Consider the following 13,341-nt stretch of genomic DNA (forward strand, 5'->3'; position numbering starts at 1 on the left):
TAGTCCCACAATCCCATTGGCCAAATTATTTTCCTCTTTTAATATTTATATTTCGTTTTAATTATGATAAAATGCCTCTCTTAAGCCTGACATTTTGTCCTACTTTATGTAATACTGTGCAATTCTTTAAAATATAAGGCTTGTGTGATATTTGCATGATTCACACTATAACCACATGAACACACTGTCATTTGTAAACATGTATTCCTGACTTGTATTGCTGCAGTATTTCATATTTTAATTGTTTACTTTTCTTAATAAAGAAACAGCCTTTTTGAAATATTCTGGTTCTGATGCTTTGTCTTGCAGTGCCACAAATAAAAGCAGAAGAATCGTGATTCAAGTTTTAATCTCTTTGCAACATAAAAGTACTTCAATCTACAGAAATGTTTACATTTATGGAGAGAATAATAATATAACTATATACATGAATGAACACATGGTGTCCAGTTCTGAATATGTGTTTAGAGTTGTGAAACACAAGAATAGTGTTAATTGTTCTGAGGAATCTTTTAGAAAATTGTATTATGTTGATGAATATTGTCTAAAATAATTGATTTTAGTGAATGAGTAATTGAGAGAAACTGTAAGTTTCTCTCAATTACTCATAGATTTGTAATTGTTTATAGATTTATAGATTTATAGATTTATGAAATCTTTCATAAATCATTTATAGATTTATGAAAAGCCTTTGACCCCAAGTATGAGCAATGATACCGCAAGCACCACCAATACAGACTCTCATGTGTTCAGTGTCATTCTGCATGAAGCACGAATAAAACAACTTCTCTTCACACCAGTTTATTTTCCTATACTTCCTCTTTCACTCTCAGTCTCTCTGTTAAATGCGTCATTCTACAATTTTGTGTACATGTTATGTTCATCGTTGATGATAAAATCTCTTCTAATCATTTTCTTCAGATTATATTTTATTCATTAAGGAAACACAGATTATAATATCACAGGAATATTGTATACCCCATAAGTAGGGTAAATTGTAACAAAGGCACACCATGTGTGTGAGAGTTTTGAATGGGTGTCTTTTGTAGAGAACAAATGTGGGTACTATCTTGATAGTAGCCTTAAAGGGATAGTTCACCCAAAAAATAAAATTCTGTCATCATTTACTTACTCTCATGTTGTTCCAAACTCATAAGACCTTCGTTCATCTTGGGGACACAAATTAAAATCTTTTTACTAAATTCTGAGCAATTTCTGTCCCTCCACATTGAGAGCTTCTCAACTACCTCCACGCTTCAAAAAGTTCATAAAGAGATTGTAAAACTAATCCGTATGAATTGAGTGGGTTAGTCCTAATTTTCTGGAGAGAATGGATCGCTTTATATGATGAACAGATTGAATGTAGGCTTTTAATCAATAAACATTGATCAGCGAACATAAACAGAAGTCTAACCAAATCTGCTCGATGCATGAGAACAAACCTCTATATAGAAGCTCAAATGAAGCATAACACGAGAATGAAACTTATTTTGGACAAAATCACTCAGTTCATATGGATTAGTTTTACAATCACTTTTTGAAGCGTGAAATTGGTAGTTGCGTAGCTGTCAATAGAGGGACAGAAAGCTCTCAGATTTAATAAAAATATATTCATTTTTGTGTAAAAACACAATGTCATCGTTTACTCTCAACGAATTGTTCACACTTGATGAGGACCTTCACAATGATGTGATCAAACCAGCTGTACAAAATAAAAGTCAGGTCAAAATTGACACAAAATGTTGCACTGAATGTAGATACCAACAATGGATGGAAACAATTTGAAAAGGAGAGGAAGAGTATGTGTAAGAGGATGAGAAAGAGCAAGGTGTGGACAGTGTTGTCAAGGCTGGATCGGCACACTAGAGGGTTTTTCCCTTTTGCCTGGCAAGAGACGACATTGCCTGTGATGTGACATTCAATAGGCCTACTATACAGTGGTGTAGTGGTAAAAAAAGAGGTGGGTAAACTATAAATTCTGGTGGACCATGACGTGGTCACCCGGTAAGGTGGGCCACTGCCTACCGGTGTATGTGTATCCTGATGACATCGCTATAGGCTATCATTTGATGGTACTACCAAGGGTATCACTTGTTCCCTCATCATAGGTCACACAATCACTATTCAATTCATACATTAATCTAAGTTCTTGTTAAAGAGACTCAAAAAGGAATAATATGGTTGAAATCTATAAAGTTTAGGCTACTAAATGACAAAACAGAGAGAACAAAAATATTTAAGAGAGATAGAGAGGGAGGCTTATATCCAGGGCTTCCAATGCAATGCACTTGTAGCCTACATAATGATTAGGGATTTGGGATTATTTTCATAGTCGATTAATCTGTTGAATATTTCCTCAATTAATTGATTAGTTGTTTGGTCTATCAGAAAAATGTGGATAAGTGTTTCCCTGTAAATGGGAAAAGTCTTTAACCTGGTGCAGGCTTGATTCCCTCTGAATCTCTTGTACAGTTGGGTGTTGACATGCTCCCTACATTAAATCAGCTGCCTGTAATGAATAAAAAAATTGTAAAAAAATTTTTTTTGCATCGTTTTAATGATTTCCTGTTGCGGCTGCGATCAAGTTCATTCTCGCGCAGCTTGTCTAGTAACTTCACGAGCGTGTTTTCTGCTACGTGTGTGCGCCGTTCTCTTGTTCCGTGTGTGTGTGTGTGTGTGTGTCGGCGCGCTGCGCTTTCTGCTCAATGTTCTGCTCCGTGTTTGCGCTGCGCGTTCTGCTCTGTCCTTAACGGCCCAAATGCTCGAATCATGTACCGATCGGCGATCACGCACTGGAAAAGCAAAGTCCGCTCAAATAACGTGAAATTTAGAGGTGGATAAACGCATTTTGGAGGTGGGCAAACGCTATTTCCGAATTTTGGGAGGTGCGTAAACGGCGTTTACGTGCGTTTAGCCTCCACTACATCCCTGCTACTATACAATATTCAGTACAATAACTTGCAATGCATACAGTATACAATTGACTCACCAAGTTGTGATTGCTATACTTTTTTTACATAATTGCAAACTTCATTTACTTTGTTAGAATACACTTTCTTTCTGTAACTGCATGCTATGGATTCTGTGTTCTCCATTTTTTTATGTACAGTAGTGTCTAAAAAATGATGTGTAGTCTTTTTATTTTGACTGGCTGTGTGTAAGATCTGCACGTATAATCTGATTTTGAGCACAGATAAACTGGTTTTGAGGCAATTGTTTGAAGAGTCAGATGTTCTCTGTATATAGTTTGAAGATTTGGTTTTGTGTTTAAGGTTTTGAGAAAGTTGGTGATGGTTTCAAGAAATGTGTTTTAGCAATTCAGAAAAACTGCAATAACAACCGAAATGAACACAAGCAAGCCAGGGATCAGAAATGAGAACCTCAAAGAAACATCCAACAAAGGACAACACAAGACAAGTGGAACACAGGCTGGGATCATGACAATTCCCAAACGATTGACTTTATGAGCCTGTTCTTTTAAGTAAATCATACAGTGCGATCAGTGCAGATTGATGCAGAGGCCTGAGAGAACAGAAATAGAGATGAGCTCATAGTTGTGGTTTGGTTTGTTCTTTTTCAGCTCAGTGGTGTAAGAGTGGATTTCCTGCAGGGGTTCAGTCTGCAAGACTGCCGAATGACTAAAGAAACGTTATTAGCAAGATGATAGAAAACTGTACATTTCTTGTCAATTACCACCCACTGCTATTTACCAACGACGGAAATAAGCACCGTTACAATATGTGGGAGAGCGTTGCTATAGAGAGTGACAATATTGTATTGCAATATGTAGCACTTCAAAGTCAATACCAGATCAAAACTAGGTAGCACATTATTTGTAATTGAAAAGGTTTAATGACAAAATATGGTTATGGTTACGCTTAAAATAGTTACAAAATAGATGTATGAGATGATGATAATTTATTGCAGCATCTTACCCAGTTTATATGTGTTTAATTTCTTTTATTAGGATAAACCCCTTGAGATGCACCATCTCGTTTTCGAGGGGGGTCCTAAATGTGTAAAATGTTACACATTTAGGACAAATGAGAGAGAGAGAGAGAGAGAGAGAGAGAGAGAGAGAGAGAGAGAGAGAGAGAGAGAGAGAGAGAGAGAGAGAGAAACTTGACTTTTACAACCCCTTTATTCTACATAAAAATGTAGATATACATTATTCCTTCACATTCACATTAAACACACATTTAAAAAAAAAAAAAAAAACATATATATTCCATGTTCTTAACACATTCAATTATAAATCACCCAATAAAAAAAAAATTCATTACCAATTAAAACCCAACCCCCCATACTCATTCACTGTAACCAGTGCTTCCTTAACACCCCATCTCCATTTAAAGAAGAGAACATTATTAACATGCTTGTAATATATTCTATAACCACTCGTGCTTCCACTAAGGATTTGAACAAGGCCACCATACAAATGTCTCTTCCTGCATTCTTTTCCTGATGAGATTTCAAAATTGCTAATTTAGCTTGACCTATGACAAAATTAGCAAGTACATTGTTCTTGTAAAGATTTCCTATAACAACAGCCCAATATAAATAAGCTATTAGTATACAGAAACTCTAATTTTGTTATTTTTCTCAACAGTTCAAAAATAGGTCAGTGGTGTAAGAGTGGATTTCCTGCAGGGGTTCAGTCTGCAAGACTGCCGAATGACTAAAGAAACTTTATTAGCAAGATGATAGAAAACTGTACATTTCTTGTCAATTACCACCCACTGCTATTTACCAACGACGGAAATAAGCGCAGTTACAATATGTGGGAGAGCGTTGCTATAGAGAGTGACAATATTGTATTGCAATATGTAGCACTTCAAAGTCAATACCAAAGCAAGTAGCACATTATTTGTAATTGAAAAGGTTTCACGAGTTCACATCTACATATAATTAGTACAATAAGTTTATGCACATTTGGCGTGCTGTCCAGGGGGAGGGGTCCGAGCTCGGAGTTAGGCCCGAACCCAGAGTACTCCCCCCAGTTGGTAAGTGTAGATGGAACTGGAAGTGAGGAGATGGGGTGGAGGAGGGATGCTGACAAACTTTCAATGAACAGAGATAGGTCTGCTGTGAATTTATACTCTGTCATTGAGTTGATTACTGATTAATCTCCAGCTGTGCATAATTTTGTTAATTATCTGAACCTGCTCCTCCCGAACTTTGTTAATAAAACATCATTTAATGACAAAATATGGTTATGGTTACACTTAAAATAGTTACAAAATAGATGTATGAGATGATGATAACTTATACCATTAATCTTACACAGCTTATATGTAAAATGTTACGAGAGAGAGAGAGAGAGAGAGAGAGAGAGAGAGAGAGAGAGAGAGAGAGAGTGTAGAGAGAGTAAGGGCGCTTTCACACTGGCAGTTTAGTGCGGACCGGGGCACGGTTCGCATGAAAAATCGTTAATGTGAACGCTGTCATCGGACCCGGGTGCGCACTAGAGTACCGAACCCGAGACTACCTGGAGGAGGTGGTCTGAGCTCGGTTCCTTCGAACCGTGGTGCGGTTCGCGTTAATGTGCAAGCAACACGGACTCGGGTGCGCGCTTGTTCAGGAAGTATAGTATCCCGCGCATGCGTATCACTGTCGATATCATTGTTTGATTGCGTTTGCGATGACGTAAGATCACTGCAAACGCACCTGGGTTCGATACAATTAATTGAGTGTGAAACCAGACCAACGCTGCGGGAGGCGCCGGGAACTAGCGCACTCGGGTTCGGACCGCAGCAAACGAACCCAGTGGAAAAACGCCCTAAGAGAAAGGAGGAGGTAAAGGGAGAGAGCCCCAAGAATAAGAAGAGAGCCAGAACATAAAAGAGACAGAGCAACAGTTACAATCTTCTATTATACTTCCCCTGACCATGTGACTAAAACCCAAATGTGAGACATTCAAACTGACAAATCAGATAATTACATCTTCCCCCACCGTACTAAAGGTGTGACAATTCATCGACCCCCAAAGTACACACATCTTGGCCTACAGGTCTTGATCACTATCAGTCCCTCTGTGCCTTTAGGAACTCCAAATGGTCCTTGGGGAAAGAGGGGTGGAAAACAGTAAAGCAAATGTCTTTGTTCATTTTCAAATATCTTGGATTATTTTCAATTCTACAGTGGAATTAAGTGACTTATGCTTCTTAATTTATAAAGTTATAAATACAGCTACTATTATTATAATAAAGATCTATCAAAGTATTGTTTCCTTTTCCTTGTCCATTAAACACACAGAAATATTAATTCTCATAATAAAACTGATGCTCTTCTGATATTTTTTGAAAACTCGTTACAAGATTATCAACATTATCAAAAGGTTTTCTGTGAGACATGAGGTTGAATGTCTTTAATCTGTCAGTATGTTCCTAAAGATCTGACTGTATGTATCAGGAAGTCTCGAGGCTTTAACTCAGTCTGTGTCTTTAACCGTCTGTCATTATTGGGTCAGTATGAAGCTCAGCAAACTTCCTCTTGTGCTCTGTGAGTATTATTTCCTCTGTATATGTTTCAGAAGATGTTCATTACGGAACAGTTTCAAGTGATTTAGTGTTCTTGGATTTTTTCTTCTTTTCATGCTGCTCTCAGAGTTTCAATTCCAGCTCTAGTCCATGATCTATGAGTGAAAGACGATCTTGAGAGAGGAAGTGAGCAGATAGTGCATTCTTTCACAAACAGCACTTTGTTGTGTTCGGGTCAATCTGTTTGTTCAGTCACTACGTTTTTTTGCTTTGTAATGGTGTTTGCTGAATAATTTCTGTCGGTTTGTTTTGTACTCGCTTGTTGGTTTGTTTGCTGACCATGTGCATCTAAGTAGATGTACACTAGTTATTCTTCAGTAGATGTTCACTATGCAGTTAGTAAGAATTTCTGAGTTTTCAGACTCTAGAAAGGTTTTTACAGAAGTGTGTTCATCTGTGTCAGCATTTCCTGACACCTAATGACACACACGATATGTCCGTTATGTGCCTGGGTGAGGATCATGCATGCTCAGTCATTGAGGGGACATGTGTGTGTGTTGTGAGCGCTTTCCTTTGAAGAAACTTCGCTCTCGTCGAGGATCTCTCATTTGTCGGCGAGAGCGAGATGCTGGATGATGACGTGTTATCTCTCACATCATCTGATCCGGCAGCGAGCGAACTCCTCGCCTCAAGCCAAGATGAGCAGGATGAGTCTGTTGAGATCGAGGATGTCTCTGAGTGCTCTCAGCCCCCCTGTCCCGCATATGTCGAGCTGTTGGACGTTATGTCTCGCACCACAGAAAGATTAGATCTGCCGTGGAAGCGTGAGAAGCGCAAACTCTCTCGTAGCTGCCTGGATGAGCACTATTTGTCGGGACATAACCACCCAGCTGGTACGAGCCTTCCTTTTCTCCCAGAACTTCACACTGAGGTGCGGAGATCTTGGGGAAAGCCATATTCTGCATACTGTACATCCATCATTCACAGGCAAACTATGCCGATGTGGAGGAGATGCAGGAATATGGTTATGCGTCAATGCCTCTGATTGAAGAGGCCAGCGATCTCTCAGTAGGTGAGGCATCCGCACTGAAGACGCAGTCTCTGCCAACTAAGCTGCTGCGTGCCACATCACGTCTAAATGGCAGAGCATATACGTCAGCGAGTCAGACTGGGGCAGCTTTGCACACGATGGCCGTTCTGCAAGCTTACCAGGCTGACCAGCTGAAAGACCTGGACCAGGGCCATGGGGTGGAGGAGCTGCGACAAATGAAACTGAAAGTTCTGCTCACATTTTTAAGCTCATCTAACAGTTGTCTTCATTAAAAGTAGTGACACTAAATTATCTTACCAGTACTGATGCCACTCTTGAAATTAGCTAATGATAAATAAAATGCAGCTCATATCTTGCTTTCATTGACGTGAACGTGAATTTTCATATAGGCCTACACAGCAAAATCCCCAGAGTTAAATTAACTCTGCTCAGAGTACATCTGGTCCGTCTCTACAGAGAGTTAAAATTACTCTGAATCAGAGTTAAAGTTATTGAGTGATTAATTAAGTGATGATTGAGCATTAGTGATTATCACCTGCTGTCAACAATCAATCAATCAATCAATCAATCAAGAGCTCGGCTAGGTGGTAGGACAGTATGTAATGCTCTTTTTAAGAATGCGAACGCCAATAAGCCCAAAGAAGAAGAAGAAGGACAGTATGTCAGGTTGTTAGGCACTCTGTGAGGCTCCTTGGATACTGACCTTAATTAGTGGTGGGCAGATCGAGGCTTCGTGAAACAATGAAACAGTTGAAGCAAATGTGCCATATTGTGTTGAGGCTTCGAAACAATCCGACACCCGTCTCAACGGTGACACCTAGTGGTCACTTGCAGGTGTTGATCTGAAACAACCTTGACAATGGTGTGTTAAAGATATAAAAGATTGGATGACGCATAATTTTCTTTTATTAAATCCAGACAAGACAGAGGTAATACTTATCGGTTAAAAAAACCGCCCACAAAACCTCGCACAATACAACTTTAACATCATAGGATGTCCTGTTACTTTATCCTCTACAGTAAAAGACCTGGGTGTTATACTCGATTGCAACCTGTCTTTTGAAAATCATATTTCATATGTTACAAAAACAGCCTTTTTCCACCTTAGAAACATTGCTAAGCTACGTAATATGCTATCAGTTTCTGATGCAGAAAAGTTAGTTCATGCATTCATGACCTCGAGACTGGATTACTGTAATGCTTTATTAGCTGGTTGTCCTGCATCCTCAATAAACAAGCTACAGTTAGTCCAAAATGCCGCCGCTAGAGTTCTTACGAGATCAAGAAAATATGATCATGTAACACCGATTTTATCATCACTGCATTGGTTACCTATAAAGTTCCGTATTAATTACAAGGTATTGCTACTGACTTATAAAGCCCTAAACGGCTTAGCTCCAGTCTATTTAACGGATCTTCTATCACCCTATAATCCATAGCGCTCTTTAAGATCACTAAATTCAAGGCTTTTGGTCATACCTAGGATATCCAGAACCACCATAGGAGGGAGAGCATTTTCACATTTGGCTCCAAAACTCTGGAATAGTCTTGATACTGTTCGTTGCTCAGACTCACTCTCCAAGTTTAAAACTAGATTAAAGTTGCATCTCTTCAGCCAGGCATTCATATAATCTTACAGTTCAAACTACAATCTGGCCTCTAGCTCATAAATGCCAGAGGAGAACTGGCCCCCGACTGAGCCTGGGTTCTCCCAAGGTTTTTTTTCTCCATTAGGTCACCTGATGGAGTTTTAGGACACCATTAGGTCACTTGATGGAGTTTTTCGGTTCCTTGCCACTGTTGCCTTTGGCTTGCTCAGTTGGGGATATTTTGGGGATATTTAATTTAATTTTATCAATCAATAAATTCCTCTTGAAACAAACTTTGTTGTATTATTTTAATTTAATACTGTGAAGCTGCTCTGATACAATCTGTATTGTGAAAAGCGCTTTACAAATATACTTGACTAGACTTGACAATGAGCCATTAAAAAATGTGTTGTTTTTATTGTATTTTTCTAATAGCCTATGTGAAGCTTGTAGCCTGTAGGCTCCTCATGTGCATAATGTTATTTTGGTCATGTAAAATGAATATTAATAAAAGAAATCAAGCCACAATGTCTTATAGATGTTTATTCAAAAATATTAATTTCTCTGCTGTGGAAGGACTTAGCCTATCTATCTATCTATCTATCTATCTATCTATCTATCTATCTATCTATCTATCTATCTATCTATCTATCTATCTATCTATCTATCTATCTATCTATCTATCTATCTATCTATCTATCTAAATTGATTTACAGTAAGTAAAATTTGACTTTGAACGGTAGTTGTGCTTTGTTTCACAGTTTCAATTGAAACACGTACAGGGGTGAGACGGATGAAACATAACAGTTTAAACGGCAACTATTCATCTAATGGTTGTTTTTGTGAACAATACCTGACAAGTAACTTATGTACATATTGTTACAAACATATTTTGTAATTTATTTAAATTTAAAGGTTCATATTAACCATTTTTGTTCTGTCGCCAAATAAACAATATAGGCGATAAGCCTATGCTCATTTTGTAATCTTTCTAGGCTATTTTGACGAAGACAGACAAATCCGTTTACAATTAATTTTCTTACATTTCTTCCTTGAGTCATATTGAGTGTTTGCTTGTTGAATAGCCTGTTATTATGAAGAAAACGAGGTCAACCAGAAGACGATAAATGAAATTTATTGAAGATTAAAGATTGGACAATTGATGATTATTACAGAGATAGCATGTGTTGCGTAATTGAAAATGAATCTGCATTAAAAGAAACACAAGTCTAGGAACAGCATATGAATCTATGAACAGGCTATGGCCAGGTTTAACGGGCAGGTTTAACGGGCAGGTTTAACGGGCAGGTTTAATGGTCGGTCCCGACAGCGCCTCCTGTCATTTAAACCTCTTTTGCCCTTAAACTAAAAAACTCTGATATTTCACACTTAAGGGTGTGTTGCAGTACTAATACACCTGCCGTATTATCATTACAATGGCACATGAAACAATAAATCCAACTTGTCAGTCAAAAAAACGTACCGCACAAAAGAATTCACTTACCACACTCAAAAGCAGCTTTGCGGCTTTAACTCCAAAACGGCACGACGTAAAGAAGAAATGTTTTCGCGGGTATGGTAGGCATTGCGTGCTGTGCGTGCTAACGAAATTTGACGTATGACGTGAGTGGTTTTCAAGGAAATCTCACCCTGCGTCCCAATGTGCATACTATCCGCCCTATCTGCCCTAAATAGTATTGACAATTACTAATGTCACATACTATTTAGGATGGATAGTATGCACATTGGGACGCAGGCTCAGTGTTTCATCCGTCCCGCGTTTCAATCGTCCCGGCTCTCCCCTACATTTAAATGTAAGCCTAAATATAACTAAACAAATCGCACTATAAATGTCACTATATCACCAAAAATCCGCTATCTCAAAATGAAACTCTTCTCACAAAAACCCACGAGGTCAAGATGCGTTGACTTCTTCACTTTTATACAGATATGTGATTGTGTGGTCTGTTCCCGACTCTGTCAATCAAACGCTGATTCGGCGGACCATGCCGAAACACTTGTGAAACACCCGAAGCTTCATTTAGCCGTAGTCACGTGACTACGTGGCTTTTTTTGGCCACTGCGCTTTGGTTAGAGCGTTACTGGGACTTTTATTGAGGCCTCCGTTCTGCAGGGCTGTCTGAACAGAAGTTCTGAGTGTCAGTACTTAGTTGATGTCTAGTAGGTAGTGGGTTGATGTCTAACTTTAAAAAATGAACAAGGAGGAAAGTAGTGAGTGAAGTCCTGTGTCACTAAACACCTGAGGCATGCGTTTAAAGGGTTAAAGTATAATACAAAGTTGATCAGCTCCATGGTCGCACTGTAATAACTGTTAGATTTTCCTGTATTTTGCTGAGCTGTCACTTTGGTGGCTTGCCAATGTATCCGATTTCTCTAATGCATAAAATAAGTAAGCTTGACCAGAGTTCTTGTGGGGAGAAGAATTTACTGAAGGTAGTGTGTATAGCTCATTCTTCAGCAATGATAGCCTGTCTTCAGAGAATCTGAACCCAAATTTCTGTCTGTGGGACAGACCCTTATACCTAAAGCTAATTTACAAACAGAAGACATCACAGGGACCAATAAGAGAAACACAGTCAGTTGCCTCATGGGAAGAACTCTGCAAATAAGTTCCCACAGAAACTCTCTCAGGATAGCCAACGGATGAGTTTGATGATCTTTACTAGAAACATGTAAAAATACAAATAATCTTTCATGATTTTTTTTTAATGATTTTTTTCTACTTTGCATTTTAGTGCTGATTTCAATCATCCCATTAGGAGACACTGAAGGTGAGTGAATTTGATTCATAAATTCCATCACAAATGGGTAATTCTGTTACAAACCAGGATCTGGATTCACTAAACATTCTTAAAAATAAAATTCTTCTTAAATGCTATTTTCTTCTTATTTTATAACTTAAGAAAGAAATATAATAATATTTTGTATTCCCAAAGATTTTTCTTAATGTTTTTGTTTATTCTTGAGATATTATTCTTAAAACATTTAAGAAGCATTCATATTCCTGAAAAGAATGTTCTTAAAAATCATCCTAAATAATATAAATAATAACGTCCAACCTGTCTTAAATCCCCAAAGGAACATTCTTATGAACTAATTTATCTTAAGAACTGCCTTAACTTCTTTCTTAAGAAGATTTTCATGAATCCAGCCCTCAGTGTCATGATTATAAATACAGCTTTCGGTTCTGAGGTGTAAAAAAAAAAAAAAAAAAAAAAAAAAGTAAATAAAAAACCCCCAAAACATTCAGTCACAAAAATGACAATTTCTGTAATATTACTAATATTAATATTACATGGCCAAAATTTGGTATGAAGAATATAACATAGAGTATCTTTTGACAGTTGCCTTGTCTTGAAAATTAGCAACTCTAATCATAAGTTATCTATAATCACAGAGAGATTATAGATGAATAACACTGATGTAGAAGCACTAAACTCTGGTGGTAAGCTTGAACTTGACATAAACTGTAAATGTTACCCTCAAATCTGATTGGTTGATTGGAATGTTGTTCGAGGATCAATAAAGATGTTTATCTTTTGTTGTACTTGGTGAAAACACATTCACTCTGTTGATCAGTCAAGTAACTGTTCCTAGAGGGGGAAAACAGCACATTTTATTATTTTTATTCATTAAAATTAATTAATTCATCATTGTCGATTGTTGTTTTTGTACAGAAAGACCAAAACCCAGAGTGACCATTAAACCTGATCAACATGTATTCAGTGGAGAGAGAGTCACTCTCAGATGTGACATTGATGCTGAAGGAGTCTCTAGCTGGAAGTACAACTGGTATAAAGGAGGTAAATTCATGGTTTCCAGTGAACTACAGGAACACACAGTCTGGTCTGTTACTGAGTCTGACGCAGGGAAATACTCCTGTTTTGGAGCAGAGACTGAAGGATCAGGCATATCACTACAGAGTGATGAAGTTACACTGACAGTATCAGGTGAGTTTGATCATCTCTTCATAAACACACACAAGTTTAACATGTTATTAATGAGTGATGTCTCTATTTCAGGTGAAGCCCGGACAGTTTTAAGTGTTTCTCCTCAGAAGTGGTTGACTGAAGGAGATCCAGTGACTCTGAACTGTGAGGTTAACGGCTCTTCTACAGGCTGGACATTCAGCTGGTTCACTGTAACTATCTTATCAGGTATTATAATGTCCTCTATGTGATCAAATATAAATTAACTGGTT

The 13,341-nt window shown here is 38.0% G+C and overlaps 1 protein-coding gene across 1 annotated transcript in view; it reads left to right on the forward strand.

Annotated features, from left to right (window-relative positions):
* The first annotated feature begins 6,467 nt into the window (after window positions 1-6,467).
* LOC309496301 (sialoadhesin-like) overlaps window positions 6,468-13,341 on the forward strand; it is a 42,815-nt gene continuing 35,941 nt past the window's right edge. Inside the window, exons 1-4 of the mRNA XM_082166297.1 lie at window positions 6,468-6,501; window positions 11,876-11,911; window positions 12,818-13,090; window positions 13,163-13,297. Coding sequence (XP_082022423.1) covers window positions 6,471-6,501; window positions 11,876-11,911; window positions 12,818-13,090; window positions 13,163-13,297 — 475 coding nt within the window. The 5' untranslated portion in view covers window positions 6,468-6,470. The remainder of the gene's footprint in view (window positions 6,502-11,875; window positions 11,912-12,817; window positions 13,091-13,162; window positions 13,298-13,341) is intronic.

Source organism: Leuciscus leuciscus (genome assembly GCF_965113295.1).
Source record: "Leuciscus leuciscus genome assembly, chromosome: 1".
In the NCBI taxonomy this organism is placed as follows: domain Eukaryota; kingdom Metazoa; phylum Chordata; class Actinopteri; order Cypriniformes; family Leuciscidae; genus Leuciscus; species Leuciscus leuciscus.